General features: G+C 42.0%; 1 protein-coding gene across 3 annotated transcripts in view; it reads right to left on the bottom strand.

Annotated features, from left to right (window-relative positions):
- The window catches only part of LOC149303719 (C-Jun-amino-terminal kinase-interacting protein 3-like), a 36,642-nt gene extending 23,427 nt beyond the window's left edge, over window positions 1-13,215 (bottom strand). The window contains exons 1-11 of one of the 3 annotated variants that reach the window (XM_089481315.1): window positions 11,777-11,857; window positions 9,987-10,117; window positions 6,991-7,111; window positions 4,915-4,985; window positions 4,719-4,804; window positions 3,461-3,548; window positions 2,710-2,818; window positions 2,189-2,276; window positions 1,521-1,627; window positions 1,269-1,320; window positions 758-910 (exon numbers count right to left, since the gene is read on the bottom strand). In XM_089481315.1, the coding sequence (XP_089337441.1) occupies window positions 758-910; window positions 1,269-1,320; window positions 1,521-1,627; window positions 2,189-2,276; window positions 2,710-2,818; window positions 3,461-3,548; window positions 4,719-4,804; window positions 4,915-4,985; window positions 6,991-7,105 (869 nt within the window). In that variant the 5' untranslated portion in view covers window positions 7,106-7,111; window positions 9,987-10,117; window positions 11,777-11,857. Of the gene's footprint in view, window positions 1-757; window positions 911-1,268; window positions 1,321-1,520; window positions 1,628-2,188; window positions 2,277-2,709; window positions 2,819-3,460; window positions 3,549-4,718; window positions 4,805-4,914; window positions 4,986-6,990; window positions 7,112-9,986; window positions 10,118-11,776 lie in introns of all 3 variants that reach the window. The other 2 variants (XM_089481316.1, XM_089481314.1) reach the window with 2 other exon arrangements.
- Window positions 13,216-17,375: the final 4,160 nt, after the last annotated feature.

Genomic DNA, 17,375 nt, shown 5'->3' with positions numbered 1-17,375 from the left:
CTCTGAGCAGAGGCCGGAAAAGAACTAATAAGGCTGAACAGTAACAGCTTAAGGACCAGCCAAATTCAATTTGTGATCACATGGTTCCTGCCTACCTCTGGGAAAGGATAGGGAGAAATCTATATTGTGTGGATTCTTCCTATTTCACTGATTCAGAGAACACTGGACAATGCAAACCAAAGAAACACAAACAACACAGACTTAAAATATAAAGGATAACTAACATGTGGAAATCAGGCAACATCTTTCTTCATTAGTTAAATCAGGGATGGGCAACTGTGGCCCCTCAAATGTTTCTGGCCTACTACTCCCACTCAGCCCTAACTACCACCACCAATGGTATGAAATGATGGAAGCTGTGGCTCAAACACAATGGAAAGGCCACAGTTGCTCACCTCAGAGTCACACCATGTTCTTAGTTAGAGACAAGCACTGGTTAGAACATGGGACTTTGGCCAGGGAGGGTGAGGTTTAAATCTTCTGTCTGTCATACTGTTAACTGGGTGACTATGTGTGAATCATCTTCTCCCCACCAACTTAACTACTTTGCTGGGTTTTTGTAGGAATAAAAGGAAAATAAATGAAAAAGCCCCCCTTCCAAATACCTACATTTTTCTTTAGTACCTTTGAAAGATTTGTTGCTCTGTATTGCTATTATGAGGTATTGCTCTCCTCTGCTTTACTGGAGCCAGTGCTGTTCGGTAGACAAATCAGATTGACTGTACAAACGAAAGGAAGTACTATGACCAGATCTTACCGGATAAGTTCCAACTCAGCCTCCTTCAGCTGGGCTTGGCAGCGGCTCAGAGCCCCCAGTGTCCCCTCGCGCTCCATCTGCAGTGACTCACGCTCTTCAGTAAGCTCTTCCACACGAGCAATGAGATGGCGCCGAGCAGTATCCAGAGCAATCCTGGAGAAAGGAATGAGATGGATACCAAAGACTTTAAACTTGAGATTGATGGTTTGCAAAAAGACATGCAAGGTGTAACCTAACTGAGACTGTTGTATGGCAGGGCTGCTATAATAATAATAATAATAATAATAATAATAATAATAATAATAATATTTTATTTCTATACCGCTATTCCAGCGATCACAGCGGTGTACATCATAATAGGCTGGGAATGGCTGGATCTGTTTCTTTTAACTTTCTGTTAAGTCCAGCACCATTAACCACAACAGACAAAGGCATTTCCTTCCATAGAGGGGGGAAAAGAGGGATCCAAGTCCCATCACTTTAGGCCAGGAAAGCAAAAATTAATTCTTACCGTTCCTCTTGCAGCTTAGTGTTTTCTGCCATGAGAGTTTCTAAGGCATCCCCTGTAAAGATAGCCAAATGGTGACATCACTGAGCTGTTAGAGCAAAGAGTTAACACATTTTTGGGAGGATGGGAAGCATGCTTTTCAGCTTGTGACTGAAATGCAGGAGTGAGGCCAAGATTTTAAGGCTCTTTGGGGCAATAGATTCCCAGTGGGGAAAGAATGCAGAACAAGAGTGAACAAGAGGTTTCACTACTCACCCTGCAAATCGGCACCGTCGTCCATATCACTGAGAAGTTCAGGGCTGAGGCCCGAGACCTCGGCGAAAAGGGAGACCGTGTTGCGCTCGAGGGTGGTACTCAAGGGGCTGAGAGACAGACAGACAAACAAACAAACAAATAGACAGACAAGAGTTCCCACCCTGCCACCCCCTTCCTGGTAACCATGCACACACATGTCTGACACCACAGTAGAAAAAAACCAATGGGAAAATATGGGATTGTGTATGTGTGGGATCCCAGGAGAACAAGGAACACAGAGGTATAATCCTCAAAATACTACCCTCGCTCTGCATCCTATGACTGCTGTGCTTTCAAAATTTCATTTGTAGAAGGGAAAGTGTGAAAAAAGAGAAGCTGCCTGTCTGGCCATCACACTCAATTGTATGTTGTTATCCAAAGCAGCAAGCATGATAGCTAGAAGGGCTAACTCTCCTCATATAAGAGCACCCATACAGTGAAGGGTCAGAGGAAACATCAAGAGATTAGAGGATGGGAAGTTCATGCTGAGGTTGAGAGAGAGAGGAAGGAAAAGCCAAAAGGTTTCCTTACCCTGCTAGATAAGTGCCAGTGAACAAGTGAGCAAGAAGGCAATGAGGTTTTCATAATATGCACTTTGTGCTCTAAATAAGTGAACACATTCTGCTTACCTGCTTGTTTGCTGTGGGTCAGATCCCAGTTCTGGAATGGAGCTTACAAGGTCATCCAAGTCAAAACACTGCCTATGAGCAGGGGAGGCTAATGATGAGAGAAGGAATTGGGGGGGGAGGGTAAGGTGGAAGAACACAACATATTTATCATTTCTGTAGATCACTATCTGTAATTTATTAATCTCTCTGTAGTCCTTTGGATATAACCTATAAAAATATTGCTCCTTTTGGGGGAAAAAAATCTTTGCGGTACTTTGGTGTTGATATTTAGCTCTGCTGCCCAGTCCTGGAAAGATCTTGATCAAAAATCTTAGAGCGCTACCAACCAATCAGAGGGAAAAACTCTGGACTAGGCAGAACAGTGGTCCAATAAGATACTAAGTAAAGTTTATCTTATAAAAGGGGAGGAGGAGAGAAAGGAAGAGAGAGGTTGATGGAGAAAGAAAGTTGGGAGGAGGAAGGAAGGAAGGAAGGAAGGAAGGAAGGAAGAAAAAGAAAGAAAGAAGTGGTTCCTTCCATACCATCCTTCTCAGGCTGCACCATTTCTTGTGCCAAGGGGAAAGAGTTCCTTTCTGTGTCACTCTCAGACATCTTTTTCAAATGGGGAAGCTCTTGGATCTCTCCAAGTTCCTGTGGGAGACAGATGAAAAAACACAGAAGGGGTACATAACTGGCTTGTTTCATTACAGAGAATTCTTCCTCATCTCCCTTCATTTCTCAAGGTTCATTCTACAGATTATAATCCGTATTGGAGTTTATTGATTTGTTTCCACAGACCTTGTTTAGTTATGTCTTTGTTACCATTATATTTACTGATTTGTTTTCCTCAGTTTCTGTTTTGTGGCCAAGTTTTTCTCTCGCCTGTATAACATGTTGTGTATTTGGCTGTCCTCTCACAATTTTTGTTCGTTTATGTTTTAATCTCTTTCAGAGTATTTTTATATTTCTCCTACTGATCACTGACATCATTGTTTTGTAACTCTCTTTTGGTACTGAAGTTATATTACTGATATCATTGTGCCTACTTTCTAAATGTATGACTTATTTCCTTTATTTAGATTTAGTTAGTGCTTTTTCTCTTACTAGCAATCCTTTTTGTTAGGACTCCCTTCAGTGGAGGGCATGCTGGCTGGAAGACTCTGGGAATTAAGATAACTTTCCCCAGGAACCAGCTGCCTTAACACCTGTGCTTCTATGCAGCTCTCCCACCCACCACTGCTGCCATTTGCCAAGAGACAACAAACAGCTTGGAGTCCAAGCTAAGCCACTTACTTCTGGGGAACGAGATGGTTCAGGAAGTCCAGACTCTGACGTTCTTGGCAGAAATTCAGGGGACATCCGGAGCGGAGGGGGCTTCAATCTGCCCAGCAAGGGTGGAGAAAACCTTATTGGGTTTGTTTCATTACTACCTGGAAAATATTCATCTTTCTTTCCTATCCTAACCCACCTTAAAACCAGTGATGTTGTCAACATATGCAATTAAAGCAGAAAACAATAACAAGAAAATAGTTAAGTGGAAATACTGCACAGGAACATCTTCTAAAAGGAGATCAGTGTTGCCACGTGCTAAAGCAAACAACAAAAAGAGAAAGACCCCAGGGAATCTCCATCAATCTTAAAGCTTTGGGAGAATAGGATGAATCTTATCAATTATTTTATTTTAAAGACTAATAAAGAGAGAGTGGGGAAATGACGTTCCGTAATTAGGTCTGCAGCTGCACAGCAGAAATTACACTGTTTGACACTGCTTTAGCAATACCTAAGGTCTTCTTTCCCTCCCTGTGGAAATGGGTGGAAACTGCATGCAGATGAAGGCCACTGTGGTAGAGGCCAAAGAAGAGGGAATGGACAGCAACACTGCACCACTTCAGATGCAAACTTTTCTTCCTCTTGTTAGATGGGTGAGAACAGAGAGTCTGGAGAAAGTTACATTGGGTCTATCAACATCACACAATTATAACACTTTGATACTACCTGCGTCATACATGAGTGCATTTTATGCGGCCTTCATCATATGCTGAAAGCCACGCTGGGAGAGGGGCAGTGCATCCCATAGGGAATAATGGGGTGCATGCCTGTGGCATGCGCGCACTACTGTGCCACCACATGCACGAGCCCCATTCATTTAAATGGAGCTCGAGCATAGGCGGAATTCACTTTATGCGAGGAAGTCCGGAACGGATCCCCTGCGTAAAGAAAGGGCAAACAGTACTTTAGTGCCATGGTTCTACCCTATGGAATCCTGGAATGTGTAGTTTCATGAGGTACTTAGAATTCTCTGCCATATAGCTTTAGTTCAAGGACGTGTACTAGAGAATTCTAAGTATCTCATGAAACTGTAAGTCTCAGATTTCCAAAGGATGGAACCATAGCAGACAACTTGTACAATCCCACCAGCACTGACCATGCTGAACTGGGGGGATTCTGAGAGCTGCGGCCCAAAAAAGTAACTTTTCCCAAATCCGGGGATCACCATCTTGCTTACTAACTGGACAATGTCTTCCTTCCATGGCAACTGCCTCCTCCAAACCTTTTTAACTCTGCAGATGAAGATCCAGTTTGACCCATACCAGCCGATGCCCTCTGCAATTTCAGTTCCTTGTAGTTTTGCATCATCTGTACGGAATAGAGGATGAAGTGAAAATATGGTCCCTCTTGGGAGGGACAAGGAGGGTGGAGGGAAAGAAGACAGCAGCCTAGAAAAGATTGCTTCTGGCCAAACATACCTTCGAGTGGGTCTGACTGAGAGTTGAGAGCTCTTTCAGCAATGAAGATTTTTGCTCCTCCAGGCTGGCCACTATGAAGAGAAAGGGACAGGAAGAGAGGGGTAGTGGTGACATACCTGTGTTTACACAATACACTTAAACTAGCTTCAAATTGGGGGGGGGGGATCACAAATAGTGTTCAAAAGTGCCACTTGTATATTATTTGTCCTTCATGTAGTGAGGGAAAGAGAACAGGAGTAAGCCATTTTGGAATCAAATGGACATGCTGCTCAATGTAAGTTAGTGATGAACAAAGCCAACCTTTTAATGTTTTGTTTTCTTTAAACAGAAGATTTGTTTGTGAAAACTTCCCAACATTCTGGATCACCAGCCTGGTATCCTTGCATTACTGGCTGGGGATGATGGCAGCTACAACTGGATGGCTCCAGGATAGAAAAGGCTTTGGCAATATATTTTCTACAGGTACTCTAGTGGTTTGAACATTGGAATATGACTCTGGTGACCAGGGTTTGAATCCCAACTCAGTCATGGAAACTCACTAGGTGACCTTGGGTGATCACACTCTCTCAGCCTCAGAGGAAGGCAAAGGCAAGTCCCCTCTGAACAAATCTTGCCAAGAAAATACCATGATAGGGTTGCCTTAGGGTTGTCGTAAGCGGGAAACAACTTGAAGGCACACAACAACATATGTCTTTTTAAAACCATCTCATTCAACAGGGACCACTATAACATCAAGGGGCATCCAATGCACTATTTGAAACAGTACTTTCTTTTCTTTCTCGCATTTAGTACTTCAAACTTGTCTAGACTTTTTGGTCATGAGGACTTTATTTATTGCTCCCCACTTTATTTGGAGAACTCCAAATTCTAAAAGATAGGTCTGAGGGAAGGGAATTATCAAATTTCCACCCACTCCCATATGAGCCTGTCTGAAATTTGAAATCATTAGACAAAGCTCTGTGGTGTTTCCCAACTCTATATGAAGTTGTATTGTTGGGTACATAACAGTGGTTTATCAATAGAAGCACACTGACTGTGGAACTCCCTCCCGAAGGAAGTTAGGCTGATGCCATCTCCTTTGAGCTTTTGACGGGCAGCCAAAACTGTTTGTTTCGCATGGCTTTCAATGTCTGAAATTACTTTGTTTGAAAATGTTTTATCTGTGTACTGTTTTAATTGCTTTTATTTGTTCACTGCCTCAAGAGCCCTTGTGAGCTGGGAGGCAATACCGAAATATTTAAAATAAATAAACAATTTGTAAGCTTCTCTTTTTGGCTGAGGGGCAAGGTGTAAATACATTCAATAAATAATGAATACATATAGTATTACAGTGAGAGACGTAAGGTGGAAGAGAACATATCTAGTTTGCTATCTAGTTGCTCTGTGTTTTCCTTCTGTGAATATTTGTGTGTGTCTATGTCCCTTTAAGTCTCTTGTCAACATATGGCAACCCCATTAACTTCACAGGGGTTTCTTAGGCAAGGGATACCCAGAGGTAGTTTTGCCAGTTACTCCCTCTGATATAGAGCCTACAGCACCTGGTATTCATACACAGTTATAAATATGGCTCAGAGAACCAAAAGGATGCACACAGACAATATTGTGCCGCTCTATGTTCCCTTACACCCCAGTCTTGGCAAACTGGATGGGCAGGCCCAGCCAGAGTTCTCAAGAGTCAGACTCAAAGAAACAGAAGGATGGTGCAGGACTCGGCATGTCTGTGTTTTGGGATAGGCATGAGTGGGTGGTAAGTCATCCTGCAAGCGGAAGATGGAAGCTGAATACACCAGCAGGAGGATTTCCGATTGAATTCAGCCATCCCTACAACTTTTCTCAAATAGCATCCTCCTAGTGGAGAAAGAGAGAGTTTATCCAACATCTTTTTCCAAACGCAAAATGTTTGTCATCTGGCTTGCAAAGAACCATGGGATGGTTGTTAATAAACAGGACAACTTGTGACTGTCCATCAGCCCTAGCTAGGGAGTCATCTGAATCTGTCATTTGGAGGGCCATGTGTTCTACACCCCAACTTAAAGGCATACAAGGTTAGATGGGCTCCATGTGCATGAGCCTCACCCTGATCAGCGTAGCTCCTTGCTTTCCCATCCAAGGTACGGGTCTGCCCTTCAAGCCGGTTCATGGCTGTCACATGCGCCTTGCGTTCCTGCTCCATGGCGTCCTCCAGCTCCATGAACCGCTGCAGAAAAAGAACCAAAGAGTCTGGGGAAATGATGCCTATGCCCTCTTCACCCAATCCTAGAGCATTGCTGGGGCTAGAAGTTGTTCCCTCTGAACCCATGAAGATCTCTTTCATTTCTGTATCACAGCTTTTCCTGTATCCCCTTCCAACAATGCTTGGCAGTCAGCCTTGCCTAACTCCAGGTTACACAGCACATTGAAGCTAAGCAATACCTTGAATAAAGACAAAAAAATCTGAGGGCTTATGGTTCATTTCCTTTATCAAAAAGAGCTTAGAAACTCTTTCCGCTTTTCAGCTCAGCAAGCGAAGAGGTAAAGGTAAAGGCACTAGGGAGAAATCTGCAGAACTAGGAAAAGTGGCAACTTCCAGAATCTCACAGCTGGCATGGCCACTAGTATAGCTGAGAGCTACAGTCCCTCTAAAAACTTTTCTAAGCTCTGGAAATGTAACAAAGTGTCTAAAAACTTTTGGCAGTATGAAAAGGACTGTTGTTTCCCTGCTCCTGCCTCTTTTCACTGTGTACAGAAATGGTGTACAGAAATGCAAGGACATCCACTGAAACTGAGAGGCCACAAAGTATAAGACAAAACAAGGGAAATGTTGTTTTATTAAAAGCAAAATTAAACTGGATACTGCAATGGCAACTAATGTAACTGATCGGGGGCAAGGGGTGTAGGGGTGATACAGGAAAACACAAGGGTAGAACCCCTCAGTAGAATTCCAGTTTCTAACACAATCCTTTCCACTATTCTAAACACAGTGGCCAACTAGATTCCTCTGGGAAGCCCATAAGCAAGCCATGAATACAATAGCGTCCTAACAATTTACAGCGCTTTATAAATAAAGGTTAATAATAATAATAATAATAATAATAATAATAACAATGGTGATTGATATTGGAAGTAATATAGATGAAAATATCTCTGATGCAATTTCTTAGGTTAGAGACTTGCTGTGTGTAAAGTAAAAGCTGTCAATGGCTAGTAGTCATGGTAGCTATATTACTTGAGGGGGTCCACTATTACCAGGGACAAAATGTGGAACAAATTCTAGACTAAACTGTAGGACAACTGCAGGACAAAACTCAGCCCAAAATGTAGGACATTTAAGAAAAATGGAAGACCTTAAATGTCCTACATTTTGGGCTGAGTTTTGTCCTGTAGTTCTCCTACAGTTTGGTCTTGAATTTGTCCTACATTTTGTCCCTGGTAATAGTGGACAATTATGGCCTCAAGTAATATAGCTACCATAACTACTAGCCATTGACAGCTATTATAAACCTGTCTATTCTCCTTTTAAAGCCATCACTACATTTTGTGGCAGTGAGCTCCACAGATTAATTAATTACTAATTGTGAAGTACTTCTTTTCATTTATTTATTTATTACATTATTGCATTTTTATATTGCTTTTTCCAAAAAAGGGACCCAAGTGGCTCACAAGAGAAAAACATTTTTGAAAAAAAATACCAATTAAAACAACCCAGTGCAAACAATAAAAATTCAAATTCAAAACATACAACAGTTTAAAAAAAAATAAAAGTTAAAAAACATATCTGTAATCTAAAACACATCCCATGTAAAAGCCACCCTGTCATGATTTTTAAAAGCCAGCATCTGTTTTTTATTAATCTGTTCCATCTATATATTCCACCAAGTAGCTTCACTAGATGACTGTGAATTTTATACATTTTTTCATCACATTCCTATCAGGAAAAGTTTGGGGGCTTTATAGTTTAGTAGTATGAGGTGTATGTATGTGTGTTCCAAGCTACTGGGCATTTCAGTTACTCTTTCCTGTACCTTTTCCAATACTACCATCTGTTGGGGATGCTTTGATTGAGATTTCCTGCATGGCAGGGGGTTGGACTGGACGGTCCTTGTGGTCTCTTCCAACTCAAGTACAGTTGCTTCAAAAAACTGTACAAAGGCACTACAGTATCCATAGTTGTATCTTTTATTCCTTTTCTAATGAATCCCGACATGGAATTCACCTTTTTAAAAGCAGCTACATATGCTAGGATCACATTTTTCAAGGAGTTGTCCATCACACCAAGATCACTTTCCTATTCAGTCACCATCAACTAAGATCCCCATCACTTCTATGTGAAGCCAGATTTTTATTATTATTATTGCATTTACATCGCTTTATAGGTGCTTTAATGCCCATTCTCCCATACTGGTGAGATTCTTTTAAATAAATTTCCTTTTGTTTTCATCACTTTAAAGAGTTTGGCATCACGCTAAATACTCTGGTATCAACGGCAAGCTTGGTCACCAAATCCCAAACTCCAGATCAATTATGGCCCAAAATACACTGCAGAAATAATCCAGTTTGAGACTGCTTTAACTGCCCTGGCTCAGTGCTAGGGAATCCTGGGAAATGTAGTTTATTGTTGCACCAGAACTCTGACAGAGAAGGCTAAATGTCTCACACAACCACAGTTCCCAGAATTCCCTAGCATTGACCCAGGGCAGTTAAACCATTTTCAAATGGGATTATTTCTGCAATGCGTTTTGGACCCAAGAATGGATAAAATGCACCAATTCCAAAAAGAAATCTGTGGGGGAACCACGTTATTCATATCTCTGTACATTGTAAGATCAACTGTTCCTTCCTACTCTGTGTTTCTCAGGCTAACTTCACTCCTGAGTCTTTGGTGGTGAATTCATGCCAAAGTAGGAGAATTTATGGCTGTCTAAATGCTGTGAACTGGAACTCCTATCATAACTCACCACTAACTACTACTAATGGAAACCAGAGTCTAAGCACATCTGTGATTCGCACCGGCAATCTAGACTTTAAAAAAAATGGGGGGGGGGGTGCTTAAAATTAATTTGCAACATTTGCCTGGAACCTTTATTTCCGCTTACCAAGATGCTTCATGGTCTCTGATCACATTTTTTCCTCTAGATCAACACTTCTCTTTTGTTCACTTGAAGTCCCATAATTCCTAGACAGCAAAGCCTTTGGTCAGCAATTCTGGCGTTCAGGTTCCAAACATCTGGAGGATTAAAGTTTGAGAACCACATCTCTGGATGTTTCAGACCCAATCTGCACTATATGTTAACTGCCACAGCTCAATGCTATGAGATATGTAGTTTTGCAAGATATTTACCTTTCTCTGTCAGAGAGCTCTGGTGCCACAGTGAACTACAAATCTCATGCTTCTATGCGGTGGGAGCCATGGCGGTTAAAGGGGTGTCAAACTTTATTTCCACAGTGCAAACGCAGCCTTGGACTTGCACTCCTGGAAGCTTCAGTCAGCATGGCCAATGGCCAAGGATTCTGAGAAATAAAATCCAAACTATCTCAAAGACCAAAGGTCCAGAGAAGCACTGCATTTATAAGAGGAACCTTTTCTGGGGGGAAAGACCACAGATGGCATTGTGGTTCTGGGGGCAAAGAAAGCCCCTGCCCTTGTTTCTGGCTACAAAATGCCAACTTGGGCAACTATCAGCTCTGATGAAGAAAAAGACCAGTTGCTCACAGGCAGAAGAAGAGAAAGGACCTGACTAGTGACCATGCTGGCTGGAAGTTGATCAACCAGTATGTCTTTGTGGGGTTGAATCTGTATTGCAAAAATAATGCAGTTTGACACCACTTTACCTGCCATGGCTCAGTGCTATGGAATCCTGGGATTTGCAGTTTGTGGCAGCACCAGAGCTCTCTGACAAAGGTGGGCTAAATACCTCAAAGAACTCCAAATCCCATAGCCATAGATGTTAAAACAGTGTCAAACCACATTATTTCTGCAGCGCAGACCCAAGTAAAGTAACACATCTGCATTCCCACTGCAGAAATAATCCAGTTTGACACTGCTTTAAGTGCCATGGCTCCATGCTATGGGATTCTGAGATTTGTAGTTTTGTGAGAAATCTAGAAAAAGCCAGGATGGTGAAAGGGTGTGAGTGCTGGACTACAACTGTGAAGACTAAGGTTTGATTTCCAGCTCAGCTGTGAAACCCACTGGGTTACCTTGGGCAAGTCACACTCTCTCAGCCTCAGGGGATGGCAATGAGCAAATCTTCCCCAAAAAAAACATGATAGGTTCATCTTAGGATGGCCATAAATCAGAAATGACTTGAAGGCATATAACAAGATATTTAGCCTTCTCTGTCAGAGAGTTCTCCTGTCACAACAAACTATAAATCTCAGTATGTAAAGGGATCCTGTATCACCTTTCAGACTAATTGAAAGAAAGAAGTTGGTAGCAGCTGGAAACTACCAACTTCTACCTTTCAGTCAGTCTCAAAGGTGATGCAAAATACTGATTTTCCAGACCATCACGGCTATTTCTTTGAATTCCACAATCGCAGGAGTCCATAGCAGCTAAAGCGGTGTCAAACTGGATTATCTCTCCAGTGTGGATGCAGCCTATAGGCACGCAGGAAACCTTACACTGGATCTGCACTGCAGAGATAATGCAGTTTGACACTGCTTTGACTTGCCATGGCTCAGTGCTAAGGAAACCTGGGATGTGTAGTTTTATGAGAAATCTAGCCTCCTCTGTCAGAGAGCTCTGGTGCCACAAAAACTACAGATCCCAGGATTTCATAGTACTGAACTGTGGCAGTTAAAGCGCTGCCAAACTGGATTATTTCTGCCGTGTGGACACAGCCTTTCCCAAGGAGAAACTTGACTGTCGGCGTTCAATACCTACCTCTTCGGCCCGCTTGCGCCCGGACCGTTCCCGTTCGTACTGCTCCAAGAGCCGGAGCCGGTCATCCCGCAACCGCTCCAGCGCCTGGTCCCGCTCTCGGACTTGTCCGCAGGCCCCTTGCAGTGATTCCAGGACCGAGACCAGTTGGGGCAAGAGCCCTGACACTGCCCCCGTCCCATGGGCCCCGACCAGCCGCTCCAGCTCCCCATAGAGCCCACCAGCCATGGCAGAGACCAGTTCCTCATAGGGGGCCGGGTTGGGGTCCCCATCACCGCCAAACGTCTCCTCAGGGTCTTCCATGGCGAACAGCTCTCACCACTACACCCTCCAGCCTCCGGGGGTCTCAGGGAGAAAGGGCCCTTCCTAGTGGTTATATATTCTGCTCAGGTTGCCAAGGTCTGTATAACCGCTTAAGAAGGCGGGAGAGCTTCACGTGTTGAATTGCCACCTTCCCCTCAAGAGCTTCTCCTGTTGAATTGCTGCCTTCCTCCTCGAGGTCCCACTGTTGAATTGCAGCCTTCCTGTCAAAAGCTTTCCCTGTTGAACAGCAATTCCCTTCAAGCTTCACCTGTTGAATTGCTGCCTTCCCCTCAAGATCTTCACCTGCTGAATGGCCACCTTCCTCTCAAGATTCTTCCTGTTGAATAGCAGTTCCCCTCAAGACCTCTTCCCCTGTGGATTTGCAGTCTTCTGCTCAAGATTCTTCACCTGTTGAATAGCAATTCCCCTCAAGAGGCTTCACCTCTCCAATTGCTGCCTTCCCCTCAAGAGCCTCCCTGATGAATTGCTGCCTTTCCTTCAAGATCTTCCTGTTGAATTGCTGCCTCCCCTTCAAGATTCCATCACTGTTGAATTGCTGCCTTCCACTGAAGATCTTCACCTGTTGAATTGCTGCCTTTCCCTCAAGACCTCTTCACCTGTTGAACTGCAGCTTTCCCTTCAAGATATCACCTGTTGAATTACAGCCTCCCCCCTTGATTCTTCCCTTGTTAAATTGCTGCCTTCCCCTCAAGACCTTCCCCTGTTGAAATGCAGCTTTCCCCTCAGGATGAGTATCACTGCCCTGCCTTGGGAGCTCTAGTTCTCCCCCACGAAGAAAGCCAGTCCTCGGCCTCTGGCGCCCTCCACTCCGCATCCAAGGGCCCAGGCGACCCTCTACCTAACGACTAGGCTCCACTCTCCCCAGAAACAGTATTGTGTCCTCTCTCTCTCTCTCTCTCTCTCTCTCTCTATATATATATATATATATATATATATATAAAACCAATATAATTTTTCCTGCTCTAACCAGTAGGCCCTCTCTCCCTGGAACCCCAGGAGCGGCCTCAGTGACCCGCCCGGAGGACAAAAAAGCCCCCTTTGGCCCAGGTCCCTTCCCCAACTTCCGCCGGCGGACAAGACTCCGCTCCCAACTTCGGCTCACTTTCCAAGACCAAAGGGAGGCGGGCACAGAACCCCGCAGCCAACCAATAGCGAACGAGGAATGAGCCAAGGGCGGCCAATCGGATGCCGAGGTGCCACTCCGGTGGCCAATGGCGTGCTAGAGTCTTCCGCCGGGCTGGAGAGAAAGGAGGAGGGTGTCGAAGGAGCTTAGTATTAACTTTCTGCCATCATCAGTGATCACATGACTGCGGGTCATGTGACTCTTGGGAGCTGGCTGGGCGTGTGGGACATGCACTTTTCACATCCCAGGCAATAGGTCTGTGGCCCTCCCTTGGGATCGTTTCACTTTGGCCTTTTTGCCCCCAACCTAATTAAGGATTAAGCAAATAAAGCTATTAAGATATATATATAAATAAATAAACAAACAGGAGAAGGAGAATACACACATAAAGCAAATAAAGTTATATAGGAGCAAGAATACAGATTAGATAAGTAGATGATAGATAGATAGATAGATAGATAGATAGATAGATAGCAAATAAAGTTCTTTATATATAAAACGAGCAGCAGAATATATATATATATAGAGAGAGAGAGAGAGAGAGAGCACAAATAAAGTTCTTTATAAAAATAGGAGCAAGCGAATTATATATTAATAAAATTATATATATAAAAAGGAGCAGGAGAATATAAACATATATGTATATATATATCTCAAGCAAATAAAGTTCTTAATATATAAAAACAGCAAGAGAATGTATATATATATGTATATACACACACACAGTATTAAGCAAATAAAGTTCTTAATATGGAGCAGGAGGGTATATATAATATATAGCAAATAAAGTTTATATATATATATATATATATATATATACAGAAACAGGACAATATATATTTTGCTCCTGTTTTATATATATATATTAAGATGTTTATTTGCTTTATATGTGTTTGTGTATGTATTTCTCCTCCCCTTGTATTGTTTTAAAATCCCTCTGGATAATTTAATTTTGATCTTTTTACTCCAGTCTTAATTAAATGATTAAGGAAAGAAAGTTCTCTCTCTCTCTCTCTCTCTCTCTATATATATATATATATATATATTTCTCCTCCTGCTGAAGTATTGTTTTAAAGTGTTTTAAACACTTTTATTAAACTGTATTTTATTCTTTTAACAAGTCATCTATTTTAATATTGTAAAATTTAAATTCTATTTTAATGTATCACTTTTGTATGCTTTTAACTGTACTAGTCTTTTAAAATTGTGAGCTGCTCTCGGTTCCAATTTTGGGAAAAGAGTGGAATACAAACAAATATGGCAACAACAACAACAATAATGTATAATAATAATAAATATAGAACATTCTTAATATAGATGTTACTTTTATGTGTTTTTTACCTTTGTGTGATTTTTAATCAGTTTTATGTTTTAATGTGGATGATTTTAAATTGCATTATTATTATTATCATATTTGTTTGTATCCAGCTTTTTCCCCAACAATGGGACAGAAAGCATCTTACAAATGTTTAAAAAGAACCATGTAATTAAAAACTTACAAAAATGGGCATTAAAATGAACTTAAACTATTATTATTATCATCTATTTATAGAGCGCCATCACTACATGCCACATCATTACATGACGCTTTACAAGAAAAAGAACCAGAAACAAACAAACAAAAACACATCAGGCTTACAATCTAAAGACACAACACACAAGGAAAGGGGAGGGATTATAGTATAATATTAAAAGAGTCCAGTCATTAAAAGAATAAAATGCAATTTAAAAGGCAAAGGCCGTACACAGTAAAACAGTTAAGAATACTAAAAACACATTAAAACAATAAAAATAAAACTATATTGTGAAGTTGAAGGCTTTCATGGCTGGCATCCATCTCTGAAGATGCCAGCCACAGATGCGGGCGAAACATCAGGAAAAAACTCTTCTAGAACATGGACACATAGACCGAAAAACCCACAAAAAACTATATTGTTGTGTTGTTGTGTGCCTTCAAGTTGTTTCTGACTTACAGCAACCCTAAGTCAAACCTATCGTGGGGTTTTCTTGGCAAGATTTGTTCAGAGGTTTGCCATTGCCTTCCCCTGAGGCTGAGGGCATGTGACACCCAGTGGATTTCATGGCCAAGCTAGGAACTGAACCATGGTCCATATAAACCTATATACAGACCCTTTAAAACTTTCAAATCCAGCATTAAGAGCCCAGCCTCAGCCGTTTGTAAAGGCCTGGCCGCACACAAATATTCTCAAGTTGCCACCAGAAGGACAGCAAGGACAGGGCCATCCTTTCTCTGGGGATGGAGTTCCTAAGTCTGGGAGCAGCTGCCAAGAAGGCCCCGGCCTCTCCCTTTAAAAAGTGTAAAAGAAAATTGTAAACATTTGCACTGGAAGTCGCCTTGGGTCCTGTCCTGGGAGAAAGGTGGCATATAAATAAAGTAAATAAATAAATGAAGAATATTATGAGTTTCTTTCTGAGCCACTTGTTCCTGTAAAATATCCAGCATGTAAAACAGTTGCTCAAATAGTTGCTGTAAAATATCCAGGGTATTTGGCCATATATCGAAGTACAATCATATACAAAGTCCACAAAACACTGCTGTGTCACTTCCTTGCCTTGGCTTTTATTGGTTGGGATAACAGAGGAAAAATGCAGTGTAAAACCGAAACCGTCAGTATGGTCATAACGGCATTTTTCTTCTGGCTTTGAAAGAGCCACCATAGAAGAAGAAAATGCCAAAATAAATGTAACCGAAACCTTGCAAAGTTTTCAGAACAACATTTGTTTAAAATGCAAATAAGGGGGCTCTCTTTGGAAACCTGGCTGCAAAACCTTTCTTCAAAAAGCTGCAAAGATCAAAGTGATATGTTCTTCTTTTTTCCCCCTTTTAAAAAAAACTCACTACTGGAAGTTGTAGCATCTTGAAATGTTGGAAACACAGTATATTCCATGGAAACCTCAGCTTTTAGAAGGTGGGAAGTGGGCATTTAAGTAGACTATGGTTTCATCCACACTGCAGAAATAACCCAGTTTGACCCCCCCTTTAACTGCCATGGTGCAATGCTATGGAATTCTGGGAATGGTACTCTGGTGCCACAACAAACTATCATTCCCAGAATTCCTTAGCACTGAGCCATGGCAGTTAAAGGGGTGTCAAAATGGGTTATTTCTGCAGTGCGGATGCAGCTAATGAGAAATGACAAAAGTCTGATTCACATGTTAGCAGGTTTTCTCATAAATGATTCCCAAAGAAGCTTTGGGAATGTCGGAATCCCGATGAGACTGGACTGTGCAAGGCTTTCCCACAACAAATCTTGCCAAGAAAACCCCATGACAGGTTTGCCTTAGGGCTGTCATAAGTCGGAAACAACTTGTGAAGGCACACAAGTTCCTCAGGGATTGGGAGCCAGCACTCCTGATGTGAGGATTTAATGCATGATCCGTGACTCTTGTCTGAATACTATAGTGTAGCACTAAATCCACCTACAAGGAACTAGCAATCATGCCACATATGGGTAACATGAATCAGGCTTTTGTACCATGTTATGTAGTTAAATACAGTGTAGCTGCACTTCCTTTAAATTTCTGAAGAGCTGTAGAGTGGCAGAAATGAGAGTTTCAGAAATGATGAGAGGCTAAATTTAGACACAGTTTAGAGCAGTAGGTTCTTAAACTTTGGCCCTCCAGATGTCTGGGACTTCAACTCACAGAATTTCTGGCCATTGGCCTTGCTGGCTGGGATTTCTGGGAAATGAAGTCTAGAGGGCCAGAACAATCTTTCCCAACTTGATGGCATCTCAATCTCTTTGACTACACTTTCAGGGTCCCCTAGCTAGGCAAACCAGAAGGTCCGGAGAGCTGCAGCCCAACATACACACACACACACACACACGATAAACTGGGGGGCATCAGACTAGGAAGCTCCTACTGAGGCAACTTGAGACAAGCATATAAAGCAGAGTGAAGAAACATTAGTTTTGCAAAAATACAGTCAGCTCTCTGTATACACAGATTTTTTTTATCCACGGCTAAATCCACAGATTCAAGCATCCATGGCTTGCAAATATTTTTAAAATATATAAATATATAAAATATGTAAATTCCAAATAGTAAACCTTGATCTTGCCATTTTATATAAGAGACACAATTTTGCTATGCCATTGTATTTAATGGGACTTGAGCATCCATGGATGTTGT

This window comes from Sceloporus occidentalis, unplaced genomic scaffold, assembly GCF_023333645.1.
Source record: "Sceloporus occidentalis isolate IW3139 unplaced genomic scaffold, rSceOcc1.0.p SCAF_14, whole genome shotgun sequence".
NCBI lineage: Eukaryota > Metazoa > Chordata > Lepidosauria > Squamata > Phrynosomatidae > Sceloporus > Sceloporus occidentalis.
The sequence above is the reverse complement of the archived record's forward strand: the minus strand, read 5'-3'. Positions and strand labels throughout refer to the sequence as shown.